Source organism: Peromyscus maniculatus, chromosome 11 (assembly GCF_049852395.1).
Source record: "Peromyscus maniculatus bairdii isolate BWxNUB_F1_BW_parent chromosome 11, HU_Pman_BW_mat_3.1, whole genome shotgun sequence".
NCBI classification, from domain to species: domain Eukaryota; kingdom Metazoa; phylum Chordata; class Mammalia; order Rodentia; family Cricetidae; genus Peromyscus; species Peromyscus maniculatus.
This window is the reverse complement of record NC_134862.1, coordinates 93,640,890-93,658,183: the sequence shown is the minus strand read 5'-3', so window position 1 is coordinate 93,658,183 and position 17,294 is coordinate 93,640,890. Positions and strand designations below refer to the sequence as shown.

Sequence of the window (17,294 nt, the reverse complement as noted above, 5' to 3'; positions counted from 1 at the left end):
TAATGTAGTGTTGACAGGCAAGGTAGTTTTGTATTTTTAAGAAAATAAGGCATTAATTTCAATTTTAGTGAATTGTTTTAGTAAGTTTTGACTTTGCACCCTTTTACAAATAAACTTATTGATCAGATATATGTTATATAAAATCACTTGATTCTAAGGAGTAAAAAAAATTTTTTTTTAGTCTACCTTTTTAAAAAGATTGTATCTTGCATCTTTAAAGATTTTCTCTATATGTAACCATTAATGTGATCTTTTTTTTTTTTTTTTTGGTTTTGTTGGGGTTTTTTTTTGTTTGTTTTTTGTTTTTGTTTTTGTTTTGTTTTTTTGTTTTTTGAGACAGAGTTTCCCTGTATAGTTTTAGTGCCTATCTTGGTGGATCTTGTACTGTAGAACAGGCTGGCCTTGAACTCACAAAGATCTGCTTGGCTCTGCCTTCCCAGTGCTGGGATTAAAGGTGTGCGCCACCACCACCCAGCCTAATGTGATCATTCTTGGTGAATAATTTCCCCTGTGTAAGTCTAGTACTATTTTTACTAGACCTTTTTTAATATTACATAAATGTAGGTTTTGTTTAATACCAAACATTAACACTTCATGATAACTTAATGTTGCACCCTCTTTCTAAGCACTCATGAAAACTCTTTCTGATTTTAAGCGCTCTGTCTCTATCTCTCTGTCTCTGTGGTCTCTCTCTCTCTCTCTCTCTCTCTCTCTCTCTCTCTCTCTCTCTCTCTCTCTCATTGTTTTGGTTTTGGTTTTTGAGACAATGTCTTTGTATCTCTGTAACTCTGGCAGGCCTGGTTCACAGAACTCCACCTGCCTCCCAAGTGCTGGGATTAAAGGTGTGCACCACCATCACCTGGCAAGATTTCTCTTTTTATTATCTTATTCTAACTAGAAAAGGCTATGGCTTTTTCTTCTCAAAAACTGACTGCTTCAACTCATGTTGACTCCAGATCACTTTGTGATAAGGTATAAGTAGTTTCCTTGCATAGAAGTAATGACTCTGAATGATTTTTTTATTTTATTTATTTTGAAGTAAGAATTACTCAGTTTAGCAAGGGTTCTAATATTCTCACTGTTGCCTAAGGTCTGCAGAAAACACCCATTTTATGCTGTCAGTTATAGAGTTATATGTAGTAAGTCTTTCTCTGTCCTGCCAGGCAGCTCCCAAATAATGACACAGAGTCTTCTTATTAAGTATGAAAGCTTAGCCTGTAGCTTAGGCTTGTTCCTAACCAGCTCTTATAACCTACATTAACCCATTTATATTAATCTACATTCTTTTTATATTTATTTATTTATTTTTGATTTTTCGAGATGGGGTTTCTCTGTGTAGCTTTGTGCCTTTCCTGGATCTCACTTGGTAGTCCAGGCTGGCCTCGAACTCACAGAGATCCGCCTGGCTCTGCCTCTCAAGTGCTGGATTAAAGGCGTGCGCCACCACCGCCCGGCTTAATCTACATTCTACCCTGTGGCATTACCTCTCTTCTGTCGTGTACCTCCTGTTTCCTCTCTGTGACTCCTCGAGTCTCCTCCTTTCTTCTTGCCAGAGTCCCTCTCTGTCCCCAGAAGTCCCGCCTGACCTCTTCCTGCCTAGTTACTGTCATTCAGCTCTTCATTAAACCAGTCAGAAGGCACCTTGGCAAAGACACATCTTTGTGTAAACAATATTCCACAACAGTTACATTTCTTCTTTTTGTTTCAGTGAAACTGTTTGAAGTGATTGAGACAGAGAAGACACTCTACTTAGTCATGGAATACGCGAGTGGGGGTAAGAATAAATGGGCTCAGAAAACATGTCATGTTTGATAGGACATAGAACTGATGGTGCTTGGCAGGTCATTATAACATTTACACCTTCATCATTATTGTAATCTATAGTTTTATTAACATATCCTTAACTACCTCTTAATGAAACTTCAGTGTTTGCTTTCAAGACCTGCTGAGCCTACAGTATAAATAAAACTTTTGGCTTATTTAAACATTACCTAGGGACTTTTTAAAATTTGTCATCTTTTGAATGTTTTAATTTGCTGGTTTAAATATTAAAATAACATATTTGACTTGTAGTGCAAGAGTGCAGAGTATATTTAATAAAGTCTATAGTGAAAGCTTACTCTACATCAGATATTTATTTAACTGACTGCTCATATATAACCGATCTTCAGTATATATGCATTGCCAAGATAATCCATGAATGTCTGGATTTAAGTAACTGTTGTCTGGATGTTCTGTAAATTGGGGTTGAGTTGGTGGGAAGTGGCAGAGCCCATGTGTCATAGAGAATACAGCATATAATAGAGAATACAGCATATACTTTGACTATTGCAGGGTCCCAAGAAGGCTGATTTTTTTTTTTTATTCAGTGTTGATTATAGAAAATCACTTTTCTCTCCTGCACTTTTCCTTAAATAAGAGTCACTTGATTCAAATTATTATTCCATTAGGACTTCTTAGATTACGTCTCAAGGAGTTACATCATTGAAAAAGTAGAAACAAAATATTTAAAGGACATGCTTTAAAAGTACAAAGAACTGCTGGGCAGTGGTGGCACGTGCCTTTAATCCCAGCACTTGGGAGGCAGAGGCAGGTGGATCTCTGAGTTTGAGGTCAGCCTGGACTACAGAGTGAGTTCCAGGAAAGGCTCCAAAAAAAAAAAGTATAAAGAACTTAAGCAATTGAAAAATAAGAGGACTGGAATTACTTTGTGGATTGACTAGGTTTTTACTCATTGACAGGAAAACGTTGCATTGAACTTATCTAGAGCCTCTCCATTAGTGAAGACCAAGGGTCTGTGTGGCAGTGCAGATCCTCCAAAAACTGGAGTAAAGATTTGTTTGTCTGTGGCATCTAGGAAACACATTTTAATATGGTTTCTCGGATTTCCAAACTTTTTATTTTAAATACTGAGCATGTGTAATTGCTTTTAAGTTGTTTTTGCAGATTAAATATTTTAGTAAATTTGCTTTTTTCAGGAAGTTTTTCTGCCCCGAAAATATTTCAGTGTAGTTTTTCGTTTGTTTCCTGATTTGTTCCTTTGTTTGTCTTTGGTGGTGCTGGGGACTGAGCATGGGACCTTCATGCTAGGCAAGTGCTCTGCCGCAGAACTGCATCAGCCCATCAGTGTAGATCTTTGACATACCGGGGAACCGTGTAAATTTGCATAAAATGCAGATCTAGAATAAAACTTGTAAGTGCTACATAGTGAATTGTTTTTCTGTCCTTTAGTTATATTTCCATACAATTCTATCCTGTCAGGATAGGAGCCCTGATTATTACTTTTAGTTCAGTGAAAATCATTTATTTTGTTTGTTTTTCTATATTGCAGTAATAAAATTTAGGGAAAAGAGTTTAGACATGCTTTGATATAAGAAATGATAGGCCTCTAAAGGCCAGTGGCTACCTTTCTGCTTTATACAGGTCCACCACAAGGCTCTGCATGTATGAGCAGATTCAACTGTTGCTAACAAGTACAGTCAACTCTCTGGGTGCTGAGGGCAGGGTAGGACCTCTGGAGGGCAGCAGTTGTGTAGAGAGATCGATTGATGTGTTGGAGGCGGGCCAGAGACAGGGTGTATTAGTCAGGGTTTCTATTGTTGTGAAGAGACACCATGACCACAGCAATGCTTATAAAGGAAAATGTTAAATTGGGGCTGGCTTACAGTTTCAGAGGTTTAGTCCATTATCATCATGGTGAGACGTGGCAGCGTGCGGGCAGACGTGGTGCTGGAGAAGGAGCTGAGGGTTCTACATCCTGATCTGCAGGCAGCAGAAGTAAAGACTGACACACTGGACATTGCTTGATCGTATCTGAGACCTCAGAGCCCACCTCCACAGTGACACACTTCCTCCACCAAGCCACACCTCCTAAGAGTGCCACTCCCTGTGGGCCAAGCATTCAAACACCTGAGTCGATGGGGGGCCATGCCTACTCAAACCACCACACAGAGAGAAAATGAAAACCACCCCAAACCTGCTTTCTTTGAGTCATACAAAGCAATGACTCTGTTAATAAGAATAACCGTGTTTTTTTGGCAGTGCATCTAAAATCTTTTTTGGCATTTTAAATCTGTTAGTGGCAAGGCAAGTCAGGGAAATAAAACATTGAATTTTCCCTCTGAAATCTCCATATAGTTTCAGATTGGATATGATATGCACACTAATGAACATCTGAGTCAGACTGCTGCCGCTTTGCCAGGTATCGGTCAGGAGACTGATTGACTAATGATGGAGTGGTGATTAAAAAGCCAGGGGGTTCCTGTATGGTTTTTCTGAATCATGGTTAATTGAAAGAAGCCTGTTAAAGTAGGTGTTGGGGCTCCTCTGTCACAGTATTTATTCTTCCTTTTGTTTATGTAAATAATACTTAGGAATGCCTACAAGGTTATTTTCTAGGTACTGAGAATACACAGAGTCAGCCCTCAAGATCACGTTGTAATTGGTAAAGCACAGCATTGGCAGGTGCTGATAGGTGAAAGGGTGTGAGTTTCCTGGGCACAGTCGAAGAGGAGAACCAGATGTTTGATATTTGAACTCTTCTGTTCATCTTTCCAGCCTAAACTCAGGTGTCTAGAGTTAATGCTGTGATGAGCTAACTAGAATTAACAACCGTTGACACATATCCAGAAGCACCTACTCTGATGAGCCAACTAGAGCATCCATTCATTTCTTGTTCTCATCATCCCATCTATCACTCACTTCACAAAAATGACCATGTTTGGCATTGTAGATGTGTTAGTTTCATCAACATGCATCCATTGCATATTTGATTTTTAATATTTTACTTATATCCTAAGGATAATTTACATATGTCATATATCTGTGTACTTAAATACAAGTGTTATTTATTGAGTACAATATGCCACTGTGCCAAGCACATGCTTTGTTTCATGTAGTCCTCACAGCAGCTTAAGTAGATTCTGATTAGACACAGAATCTTCATGGGGTTAAGAAGTCCTGCTAAATGTCCCCTAGCATTAAGTACCCACTAAGTATAGGCTACACAGGATACATACCCAATGGTCAGATTTTGAAGCCTGAGACTGTAGTTTGGCTATAGTATAGTATATAGTATAGTACAGTACATAGTACTGTGTAAGCTCTTAAGCCATCCAGTAAGTTTTCATTCTACATGTATGTCTGCATTGTGCAGCTGATAAGGACACAGAAGATAAGTTTCTCCCTTATACTGAGGGAACAGTTCAAGATTTTAACTTAATATTAATTTTTCTAAACTATTACAGACTAGAGAAAAATTTTAAAACTTATATAGAGATATAGATACATAGGTTCAGTAGAAAATTTCAGCACCATCTAGTTACTGTTAATGAGTTCAGTGCATATTTGTTGCATGTCCACTCTGTGTTCTGTTGTGGAGATAAAGGAGATATATGATGTGGCTGTGATGGGGTTGAGACAGCCCGCAGGTCATATGGGGCAGCAGAATGCAGACCAGGCTGTCATTTGTGGCTCACTGCCAAGATAATATGAGGACATATGAATAAGCATGGTCAGCATACAGTCCAGAGAAGAATGATGTTTTGGAATTTAAGAGAAAGCATGTGACTGCCCTGTGGTTTCCCTTCATTGGAATGGGTAATAAAGAGTTGACTGTATTTCACGTAACTTGTAGAGAACACATCTTCTTGGTTACTTTTAAGAGTTTTTCGAAATCATAAATTGCTACAGATTCTCAATTCCACATGTAATTTTTTTTTCCTATTCCTGTGTTAGTTTGTGACTTGTCTAAACGTATCAGAAAATGGTAGACCAAATGGTTCTTGAAAGGTAAGGCCAAAACTTGGCATTGCATATATTGCTAACCAAAATCAATGTATATTTATTGCCTGCTCTACCTTTCTGATTCAGGTGAAGTATTTGATTACTTAGTTGCCCACGGAAGAATGAAAGAGAAAGAGGCCCGTGCAAAATTTAGGCAGGTATGGAAAGTGGTTTTCACCTTTGTTCTGCTGATGGTTTTAGTGATGTGATGTGCAACAGACAGAATCACACAACTTTGAGAGTACGTGGGATTTTCAAAGAAAATTCTCCTTTCTTACATTTTTTAAGAATGGAAAATTCCTAAAAAAGAAACCCATTTTCTTTGAATTTCACTTTAAAATAGTTGCAGGTGGTTATTTTGCGATGGCCATGAGCAGTAACATTTTATAAGTTAGACTTAGTGTTTACCATTGAATCTGGAAAACTCAGACCAGACTGAGACAGAGAAGAAATCAATGCCCAGTCCTTTGATGTGGCCAGAGATTGCTGTCAAGCCCTGTTTGCTACCTGTGTGTTAAAGAAGTTATTGTTTTCTTTGACAATTAAATATATGTTGGTTTTAAAATTCATTTCAGGCTTAAAGAATATGGTCAGTTTTATTTCGCCACATATGGAAGAGAAATGCAAGTGTGGTGGGAGATGGTGATGAGATACATTTCCAGCTCAGCATCAGTGTAACTTACTGGAGAAAGGATGCAGTGAGGGAGGGTGATTTTTTTAAAAAACACATTTAGAATTTTACTTTTAATTTTTGCAACTGCATTAAGTGCACTTTTATTTTTTTACATAATTTATTTTAAAAACACTTGTATATAAAAAAAATTGCACACTAAAATTGACTAGACCCAAAGTTCATCCATCTCAGTGAGCTTCTACAGTTAGAGGAGCTGTTCAGAACAGAAGCCGGGCGCTTCACATTGGATTCTAGACTTTCACTGTTGGATATATTTTATGTACTTACCCACCACCAAAAATGAAAACGCCATGACAGCGTTAGAACTAGAAAAACAATTATCTTTATTTTCCCTTTCAAACTCATGTCCAACACCTGCATTCAGCTCTTCCCTGTCCCTGATATTTAGCTTTCTTTCTTGTTCTTTGTATAAAGAAAAACATTATTTGTTTGCATGCATATGTACATGTATATATTACTGGTTAGATTCTGAATGTGAAGAAGAACATGGGGGTTTTCTTAGATTGTGTGACCTCACTTAATTTTATGCATTCTAGGTCCATCCATTTTACTGCGAATTGTTATTTTTTTACATTTTGATAGTATTCCATTTTTTATAAACCAAACTTTCATTAACTATTCATCTGTTGTTGGACAACTAGGCTGAAAAAAATAAACTTTATAAATTACTACAGAAATGACTAGTGAATTGTGAATTATCCATAAAATGTACTGAAGTAAAGCTTCAGCAATATATCCTAGACTTGCCTTTAGTGAATTAGGAATTTTTATTTTAAAATAATTTAGCTCCTCATCATGAACATTACACTGATTCTGCATTTAAAAACATTCTGTAAACTGGGCAGTGGTGACCCATGCCTATAATCTGAGCCCTCAGCAGGCAGAGTGTAGAGGATCTCTGTGAGTTCAAGGCCAGCCTGGTCTATAGATTGAGATCCAGAACAGCCAGGGCTACACGGAGAACCCTGTCTTGAGAAAACAAACAAACAAACCACTCTATAATCAGCCTGTTTGAGCAATGCAAGTTTCCATAAGGTCTTCCTCTGTGATAGCTTTCCATGGAGGCTAATTCATTAAACAGAGACCCTCGTCAAGAGGGAACCTGCTTCACTTTTTGACCTGACCTTCCAAAGTGATTATGTAGTAACTTTGTCTTATAAGTTTCTGTTATTCGGGTAGATTCCTATAGTTACTCATAATAGTAGTTGGGCCTGTGAGACGGCCAAGGGAGCAAAGGCACTTGCCACCAGCCAGGACAACCTGAGTTTAGTCCCCAGGAACCATATGCAGGGAGGGCAGAACTGACTCCTGAAAGGTGTCCTCTAACCTCAGTACACATGTCATGGGAGAAATGAATCTAAAGAACAGTGGGTCTAGGGCAGTTAATTTTCAAGATCCTGCTGCTGCAGGGAGCTAACTACTCTACGGAATAAACTTGGTTCTTTGCCCTTTAAAAACAAAATAAACAGTGGCTGTGGAAACAACTGGTAATGAGGGAAGCAGCATGGAGCCTGGGCTGTGCTGGGCCCCTTCCCATTGAATTCCTCCCTAGCCTGGAGTGGAATCCCTTGCTCTCTGGTCAGGCAGTCCAGTCATCTCCCTCCTTGTCAGCCGTTGCTAGTAGCAGATGAGAAAGAAAATTCCCCTTGGTGACGCGTGTTCCCTTTGGGACCTTCGTGTATATTTTAAAAGATGATTTCTATTTACCCTTTTTCTTTCAGCCTGCTGGGTTTACTTACTTGCTAAAGCATGGCGAGTATAGAAAGTTGTACCTGGTGAAAGGCTGTGTGTTGTCAAAGTGTGCAGTCAGCCATTGTGCTGAGTGGGAGCAGGGCAGGGTGTAGGTTAAGGTCTTTAGCCCTAGCCAAAAAAGATGTATATTTACTTGTATTTATAATTTTTATATTAACAGTGAAAGAATGAACTACATTAACAAGGATATATAGATTCATGCCTTTGACTCTACTAATGGTATGCTAAAAACAATACACAGTTTAAGACCATTTTAGCAACCATTGCCAGTACAGTGTCTCTGTATTCCATAAGCTGTGAGGGTATGCAAATACACACACACACACACACACACACACACACACACACACACACACACACCATGGTGTTAGGGCTGGGGAGTCGGCTCAGCAGTTAAGCATGCTTCCTACTCTTCCAGGGGACCTGGTTCAGTTCCCAGAACCCATATGGTAGCTCATAATCATCTAAATCTCCAGTTCCAGGGGGTAGCATGCCCTTTTCTGGCCTCTGTGAGCCTTGCACCCATGTGGCCCACAGACATAAATGCAGCAAAACACCTATTTACATAAAATGAAAATAAGTCTTATTTTCAAAATTATGGTATTGATTCCAAGGTCACGGCTACTACTTAGAGCATAGGAATTCCTGACCCATGTGTGTCATTGCAACACCACCCCCAACAACAGTTGTGGGGCCTGAGGTCTGCTCATAAGTCCTGTTCTCAGGGTCCACAGTGGAGGGTTGTAGAGAAGTCCCTGCATCCTGCCCATGGGGTATTCTCAGGTGGCAGAGTCTGCTGTAGGCCAGGATGAGGAAACATGGGCTTATGGGTTCATGTGGGGAATTAGAAGCCAAAACTTCTTTCATGTCAGACATGGTCCCTTGCGAGGGGCATGTGGTGACACCGTAGATACCCCGTTGAAACACTAGCTCAGAGGTCACTTCTGTGGGAAGAACGTATGCTTCGTGCAGCATTCTCTTACCTTAGCTTTCGTTGTTAGCACTTTGGAGCTTAGAAAGATTCTTATTCCATAAATGTCGATGAACTGGTTACCTAGAGACCATCCTGTCAGGTGTGAACTCTGGTCACACTTAGTAGCCATATCACCATAGCACACCTTCACTGTGTCGTACAGTATGTGACCTATAAAGACAGCCATGTTACCAGCAAGTTTCTGTCAGACAGCATAGAGAAGTAGCCTGGCACCCTGAACACTGTCACCTACATAGTACATCCAGGAAGATACACATGCAAATAGATCCTGTGGCTAGCAGCATAAAGTAGTGAAAATCAAGCACAATGCTCCAGAGGCTTACAAATGTTTATTGTTCTGTTCTGCTGTGCATAGGGACTCATACTGAAGATGCTCATGGCATTGACATCTGGCCCCAACATTTAGTGACTGCAGTATTTGCTCAGTGTGGAATCCAGGGACTTTCACCGAGCTGTCTCTCAAAGCTTGATTCCTTCGGCTTTAGGAATAGATCACGTTCCCTAACCAAGTAGCGCATCTCATCCTCTATCCCCACTCTCCCTTGCCAAAATCCTCAATTGTTCCTGTCCTTCGAGGACACCCTCAAGCGAAGGGCGCATTTCTGGTGAAAATCACTTGTTTCCGTGACCCCTGACTTCTTTGTCCCTCTGCTTCTGTGAGTCTACCTTGTGTTAGAGTTACTGTGAGACTTTCCCTTCTTAATGGACGTGGGAGCTCCGAAGGGAAGGGCTCATGTGATGTTCGTTTCTGTATTCCCTAGGAACAAGCGCATGGCAGGTACTCAATAAACTGACCAGAATCAGAGGACTTTAATTAATTATTTACTCATTGTGTATCGGTGGTTTTGTTTTTTTCACACTCATGTCTTGTCTTTGAACCACTTTAACATACATTTAATATTTTTCTAGCACTGAAATGCCTCTTTCACTCTGCTTTGAATTCCGTTCCCCTCATGCCTGTTAACACCACCATACTTCATACCACCTTTAGACCTTGGAATCTCCTTCCTGTCTGCACTTGTGAATAGCTAACCCACATCCGTACTGGATCCACACTTAACTGACCCACCGCTCTGCACTAAAATGGCCATCCTCTTAGGCACCAGATATAATTACATGTTCAAAGGTAGCTCTTTATCTATCACTGACAATTTCTTTTAAAGAATTATCACAGAAAAGCTTATAATCTATTTCTTGTTTGTATTCAAGGCCTTTCCATTGTTGGATACTTCCCTCTCTGACCCTTATCCCCAGAGTCCTACACACTGGCTCTGGCTGCAAAATGTATATGCAGTACACAGTAATTTGTCCAGCTGAATTAAGGGCAAATGTAAGATTAACTTGTATCTCATTTATTAATTATTTGTTTTCTCTTGAGGGTTAGATTTTTCCTATTTCTTTATATTTGAGCAAAAAATATGAGATGTTGTTAAATACTTCACTGATTAGTTCTTGATAAATTAAGGAAATATGCCTTGAACAAATGTGATATAATTCCCAGATACATTTTGTTTTAGCTCCAGCCAGCTATCTTGAATGCTAGTTTACATGTGCCAAAAAAGCCCTTTCAACACTGAAGTAAACCCTTGTTCTCAACACAAATTACATACTTTGACTCATGTAAACAGAGAAATTTAATGGGTATAGAGGATTTCCATGGATGTTGACCAAAAGAAAAATCACAGTATGTTTTCCCAAGAAAATATTACTTCCCACATTTAAAACTTCCATCTCTTTAATAAGCATAATTTTCTAAACTAATCATGAAATTGCTATTATTTTTAATTCAAAGTTAGTACTTTATCAAATTGAAAATGATAATTATGAAAATCAAGTATTTAACTGTAAAATAATTTTTACTTTTATCCAAATATTTATTTCAGATTGTATCTGCTGTACAGTATTGTCATCAGAAATGTATTGTTCACCGTGATCTTAAGGTAAGCTGCTACTTTGGAAATTAAAATCTTAATTATGAAAGTATGTAATAATAAGGGAGCTAGAGAGATGGCATGATGAATAAGAGTACTTGCTTTGCAAGCATGAGGATCTGATTATAAATCCCCAGCACATACTTAATACAACGTGCTAGGGCTGTGCATGCCTATAACTCCAGCATTTGGAGGCAGAAGCTGGTGGGTCCTGGGAGCTCACTGGCCAACCAGCCTAGCTGAAAACACCGAAGTCAGGTTCAGTGAGTGATTCTGTCTTAAGAGAATGAAGCAGAGGGTGATACGGAGGGCACTAGGCATCCTCCTCTGGACTCCACCCATAGCGCCACGCACACCCTTAAAATTTATCATAGTAAATTAGGGCCACCTCTTTAGTTACCCAGCATTTCAGGCACAGAATGTGGTGGTTTTATAGAATTGTCCACCATAGCTTATGAAAGGCACTGTGTTCACCAGCACTTGAAAATGTGGACATGACATTGTCTAATGCCACAGTTAGAAGACTTGACTGTTAACTAGCATACTTTAAATAGATAAATTTGGAATTCTGTCCTCACCTGAAAATGTCCAAGGGCTCATCTAGACAGAAGTAATGTCAAAGCACAAGTCACAAATATATGTTTGCTCCACGTAAGAACCAGGGTCTTTTCTCAGCACCGAAGTTCAAAATGAGAAGAGTGTTTAATGTGTTTGTGTGTCGGTTAGCTTTCTGTCAGCCTGACACAAGCTAGAGCCTTTTGGGAAGAGGGATGCTCAGTTGAGAAATGTCTCCGTGAGACTGGATTGTAGGCAAGCCTGGGGGCAGAGAAACGGTTGATGTGGGAGGGCTCGGCCCACGGTGGGTGGGGCCACTGCTGGCCAGGTGGTCCTGGGTTGTATAAAAAAGCAGACTGAGCCATGAGGAGCAAGCCAGTGCGCAGGGCCCTCCATGGCCTCTACTTTAGTTCCTGTCTCCAGGTTCCTGATTTGAGCTCCCACTGACTTCCCTTAGTGGACTGTGACTGGAGACATGGAAGCCAAATAAACCCTTTCCTTTGGTGATGTTTATCACAGCAATAGGAAGTAAATGTTTGAGATGCAAATAAACGAGTCTGCTTTGGAATAAAGTGTGTGGTAGAAATGGTTACAGTCCAACAAGCTTCAAAAGCGTGGCCTTCAGTTGTGTTTCTGTCTCCTCCTCCTCCTCCTCCTCCTCCCCCCTCCTCCTCCTCCCCCCTCCTCCTCCTCCCCCCTCCTCCTTTTCTCCCTCCTCCTCCTTCTCCTCTTCCTCTTCCTCCTCTTCTTCCTTCTCCCCCTCCCCTCTCCCTCCTCCTCCTTCCCCTCCTCCTCCTTCTCCTTTCCATCCTCCTTTTCCTCCTCCTCCCCCTTCCTCCTCCTCCTTTTCTTCCCCTCCTCCTCCTCCTCTTCCTTCTCCTCCTCCCCCTCCCTCCTCCTCCTCCTCCTTGTCCTCCTTCTCCTCCTCTTTCTCCTCCACTCCCTCATTCTCCCACATCTTCTGTTTTTCTTTTTAACATTCCCCTTTGCCTTTGTCCATTCCTGACATCAAGCCTGGATTCTGTTTAAATATATTATTGCCCTACACGGTGGTCAGCAATCTAATTGTGTTTGGTTCCATTCTTCTGACCTGTTCACTGCTCCAACTATTTCTGTATCTATTCCTTTCTCGGGAGTTTTAGGGGAAAACATTTCTACGAAGAAAAAGGGTGGGTGGTTACCCTATTTCTTTGTTTGTTCAGCAATATGTGTTCAGTCCAGTCCAGTGGAGAGAAGGTTCCCATATATCCCTGGACTGAGACCGCTGGTGTCTTCGGAGGCAGTGTGGTTACTTAGGTTCCCATCTAGACTGTTGTGGAGAAAGTGGGAAAGTCTACCTCACTACAGATGAGCAAGGAGACTTAGACCCTTACAGCAGAAAGACGTTTTTCTGTTGTTGCTCTGTCCATAAATGTTGATTTAATGTAACTCCCAGATTCGTTCATTTTCATAGTATCTGTGTCCACTTTTATTTGTTGACTAGTTGGTTGGTTTTTGTTTTCTTGAGGGGAGGGTGAGGGGTTTTGGTTTGGTTTTTTGAAGCAGGGTCCCACCATGTAGCTATCCCAGGTTGACCTGGAACTTGCAATCTCCTGCCTCAGTTTTCCCATGCTGAGATTATAGGCATGTGCGTGGCCCTGGCCAGTGTCCCCACAGGTGTGACTCTAGACTATGAAGTTGACAGTTAATACTAGCCACTATTGTAGTCACTCTTGTCACACCATCTGAGGTAAGCTGGAACACAATAAAAGGGGAAAAACGGAGGAGGACCTGGAGAAGGGAGAGACACACGATGGGCCCTCCAGTGAAGCACGAGGGTCTCTCTTTTTCATCGTGGACAGATTTACTCCTGTTTGCAGTCTGAGCAAGCAATCTACAAACCAGCCCGTAACTCCCTCAGTCTCTTCATCAATTGAAACTTGAATTTGAACCGAAGCATGCACCCAAAAGCAAGCCTTCATTAAATTGCTTGCATTTATAGAAGACATTTCCATTTTTATCTTTGGGTGATTGTTTTAGAATTTTAGGAAAAGCCTCTCAAACATGGGAGCAGAGTCCTTGTTTCCTATAGAACGTGACTCTAGACAGGAGTCTACTCTCAGGACAGCAAACACTGCTGAAATGAAGCCTGCCGCAGCCAAATTGTCCACTTGTTCCCTTTCACTAGACAGTACTTTGCTGGGGAGTGTTCTGTAGGACAAGTCAGAGGACTGAGTAAAGAGACCACAGAGCCGTCCTTTAGACATGCCCTGGAGCCTAGCATCAACTACCTGTTACCATGGTGTTCATCTGGCTAATCTTGGCTTCAGTTGGAGGCAAAGTGGTGATTTCAATGTGTAATCTTTAGAATAAGTTCTGTTAAGGTACAGTTCCAAGATGCCTCTTCCCATTAAGTTAAAAACATTTAAAATAAAGTGTGGAGGAAATGTGTTTAAAATAACCTTTCTTAAATAGTTCCTATGAGCTTTCCTTTTCAAGTGTTAAAATTCAGTCTCCCACAGATGTTGTTTGGATAGCTATGCACTACAGAATTTGATGTTGCGTTTTTTAAATGAGAGGCCTGCACTAGCAAGCTTAGAATCTGAAAGAAGTACAGCAGACATTTTTATTTCATGTATGCTTTTTACATTGTCCTTTTTATTATTTTCCTCTTAGGCTGAAAACCTTCTCCTTGATGCTGATATGAATATTAAAATTGCTGACTTTGGTTTTAGCAATGAATTCACAGTGGGGAACAAATTGGACACATTCTGTGGAAGCCCGCCTTACGCTGCCCCCGAGCTTTTCCAAGGCAAGAAGTACGACGGGCCGGAAGTGGATGTGTGGAGTCTGGGCGTCATTCTCTACACGCTGGTCAGTGGCTCCCTGCCTTTTGATGGCCAGAATCTAAAGGTACCTGCCGTCTGGTGCTGAAGCCCTTATCCCCGGAGCGGTAATGTCAACTACTGCTTACAAATGCTTTCCTTCTTTGTCAAAGGAACTGCGGGAGCGAGTCCTACGGGGGAAATACCGCATTCCCTTCTACATGTCCACGGACTGTGAGAATCTCCTGAAGAAACTGTTAGTGCTCAATCCCGTAAAGAGGGGCAGCTTAGAGGTGAGTGTGCCGTGTGTTCCAGGTGCATGCTCAGTACACAGCCCGGATTCCGCAGGTGCGGGTGGTTCCCCATGTTGCCGCAGAGCACCATTCCCAGCATCTAACTTCCTTTCTCAGCGCAGGAAGTGACGGGTCTCTAGTCACAAAGCACAGTAGGTCTCTCCTAAGGCTTGTTTCTTCTTGGTTCTTTGGTGACTTCTTAAAACTGACAAAATGAAGACACAGTTGACCCCCCCACACCCAAGACAGGGTTTCTCTGTGTAGTCCTGGCTGTGGACTCACTCTGTAGACCAGGCTGGCCCCCAACTCAGTGATCTGCCTTCCTCTGCCTCCTGAGTGCTAGTATTAAAGGTGTGCGCCTCCACCAAAGTTGACTTTTGAAGGGGATAAACCTATCCTGTGTCAGAAACTACCTGATCCCAAACAAAAACCTTTATGTTAGTTAAGACTGACCAGATATTTGAAGGTTGAAAATGACTGTGAAATTCTAATCCATTAATTCTTCACTTCATCTGAAATCATGTAAAGTCAAAATCTGTAACAGAAACTTCTCACCAGTATGGAAAATTTACAGACATGAGCAGAGTATATTGGGACAGGCACTTTTCATTCAGCACACTGCTGTTGCCCACACACATTCCGTACATACTGTTTTGCATGTCCTAACTATGTTACAGAACAAGTACAGATTCTAGTAACCAAGGTGACCGGTCTTTCTTATGCCATAATTGGGATAACTGATAATCTTAAGCATTTTTCCCATCTGGCCTTCTTTGGTTTTTAAAGATTGATTGATTCTGTGTCTGTGTGTTTGCATGTATGTGAATTACATACATGTAATGCCCTGAGAGGCCAGAAGAGGGTGGTAAATCCCCTGGAACTAGAGTTACAGGTGATTGTGAGCTGCCATGTGGGTCTGGGAACCCAACCTGGGAAAACGCTTTTAATCTCCCAGCCATCCCGTTAGCCCCTTCACCTCTGTCTTTAGGAATATTTGGTCTGTACTAAGAAAATTTCATAGAATGGAAAACTATTGACTTGTCGGTTCTGAGGGTCTGGAACTTCAGAGAACATCAGCCTCTGCTGTTCCAGCTCTGGAGTCCACTTTTGTTTTTTAAGATTTACTTGAGTCATGTATACGTGTGTGGGTGTGTCCATGAGTGCCAGTGTTAGAGGAGGCTAGAGGTGTCACTGGGATCCACTTTTATCCAGGAACTCCTCTCACCTCCGTGTGAGTTCCAGCTCCCCAGAGCTGAGCAGCAGTCCGCATAAAGGCAGAGTATAAAGAATGTAGAAAGTCACCTGGGGAGACAATGCTTACAAACCTCTATGGGCTGCTCATAAAAATAAGTGTGCTCCCCTCAAAGACGACTACTTTGTTCATTGAGTTTTTGGCCAGAATAGTTATCCAAGTGTTTTACTCTTTCACCCTTTACATGAAGAGGCTGAAAATTATCCAGACCTCATGGCATAGGCTTATAAGCCCAGGAATAGGAATAGTTGAGGATCAGGCTAATCTCAGCAACTGATCTGCAGCCCAGTGGTGGGGCCTTTGCCGGGCACACACAGGGCCATAGTACACACTCCAGTGAGACCTGGAGTATTAAACACAAGACTGCATCGGGTTGATTGAAAAGCCAAATTATTATCCAAAAGTTTGATCTTAGCATAGTGAGTCCCCTTATCTTGTGTAATTTAGTATTTACTGTTGCTAATGATGATAATTAGACTCTTTTAAGGTTTATTTATTTATTATTTATCTGATTTTATGGCCTGCATTCATATATATGTGCACCATGTACATGCCTGATGCCATGCATCCCTTGGAACTAGAGTTACAGACAGTTGTGGGCTGCCACGTGGGCACTGGGACTTGAACCTGGGTCCTCTAGAGGAACAGGTAGTGCTCCTAACTGCTAAGCCTTTTCTCCAGCCTGATGATTATACTTTTTTAAAATGCTTGGTTTTCAGAAGTTCTAGTTGATATACTTGAGCATGATCTGTCTCAACACTTTTTCTGCCACAGAACTGTGAGTTCATGTTAGAAATATAATACTGCACACTAGACTATACACAGGCTGGTCACAGTTCCCTGAAATAACGATCCAGAGAAATTGGGTACCATTTTTTTTAGGATTTTTTTATTTAAACTTCTCATAAACTATATTTTGGTCATATTCTTTTCTACCTGGAACTCCTTTCACCTCCCCACCCACCCAACTTTGTGTTCCTTGTCTCTCTCCCTCTCTCAAAAAAACATAAATAAAAAAAGTAAAAAAAAAAAAACCAAAAAAAAACAAACAGCAAGACCAAAACAAAACAAACAGCACACAAAAAACACAGAGTCCATTTTATGTTGGCCAACTAGTCCTGGGCGTGGGGCCTTGCCCTGGAGTGTGTTTGATGAGCCCAGTGATGCTCCACTGGGGAAAACTAGTTTTCCCTTTCCCAGCAGCTATCAACTGCAAATAGCTCCCTGGTTAGGTG

At 41.0% G+C, this 17,294-nt stretch overlaps 1 protein-coding gene across 8 annotated transcripts in view; it reads left to right on the top strand.

Moving 5' to 3' along the window:
* The window catches only part of Mark1 (microtubule affinity regulating kinase 1), a 106,917-nt gene that overhangs the window by 68,053 nt on the left and 21,570 nt on the right, over positions 1-17,294 (top strand). For 4 of the 8 annotated variants that reach the window (XM_006988620.4, XM_006988619.4, XM_076548144.1 and 1 more), the window contains exons 5-9: positions 1,709-1,774; positions 5,872-5,942; positions 11,108-11,164; positions 14,366-14,602; positions 14,688-14,807. In XM_006988620.4, the coding sequence (XP_006988682.1) occupies positions 1,709-1,774; positions 5,872-5,942; positions 11,108-11,164; positions 14,366-14,602; positions 14,688-14,807 (551 nt within the window). The remainder of the gene's footprint in view (positions 1-1,708; positions 1,775-5,871; positions 5,943-11,107; positions 11,165-14,365; positions 14,603-14,687; positions 14,808-17,294) is intronic. The other 4 variants (XM_016007065.3, XM_076548149.1, XM_076548146.1 and 1 more) reach the window with 1 other exon arrangement.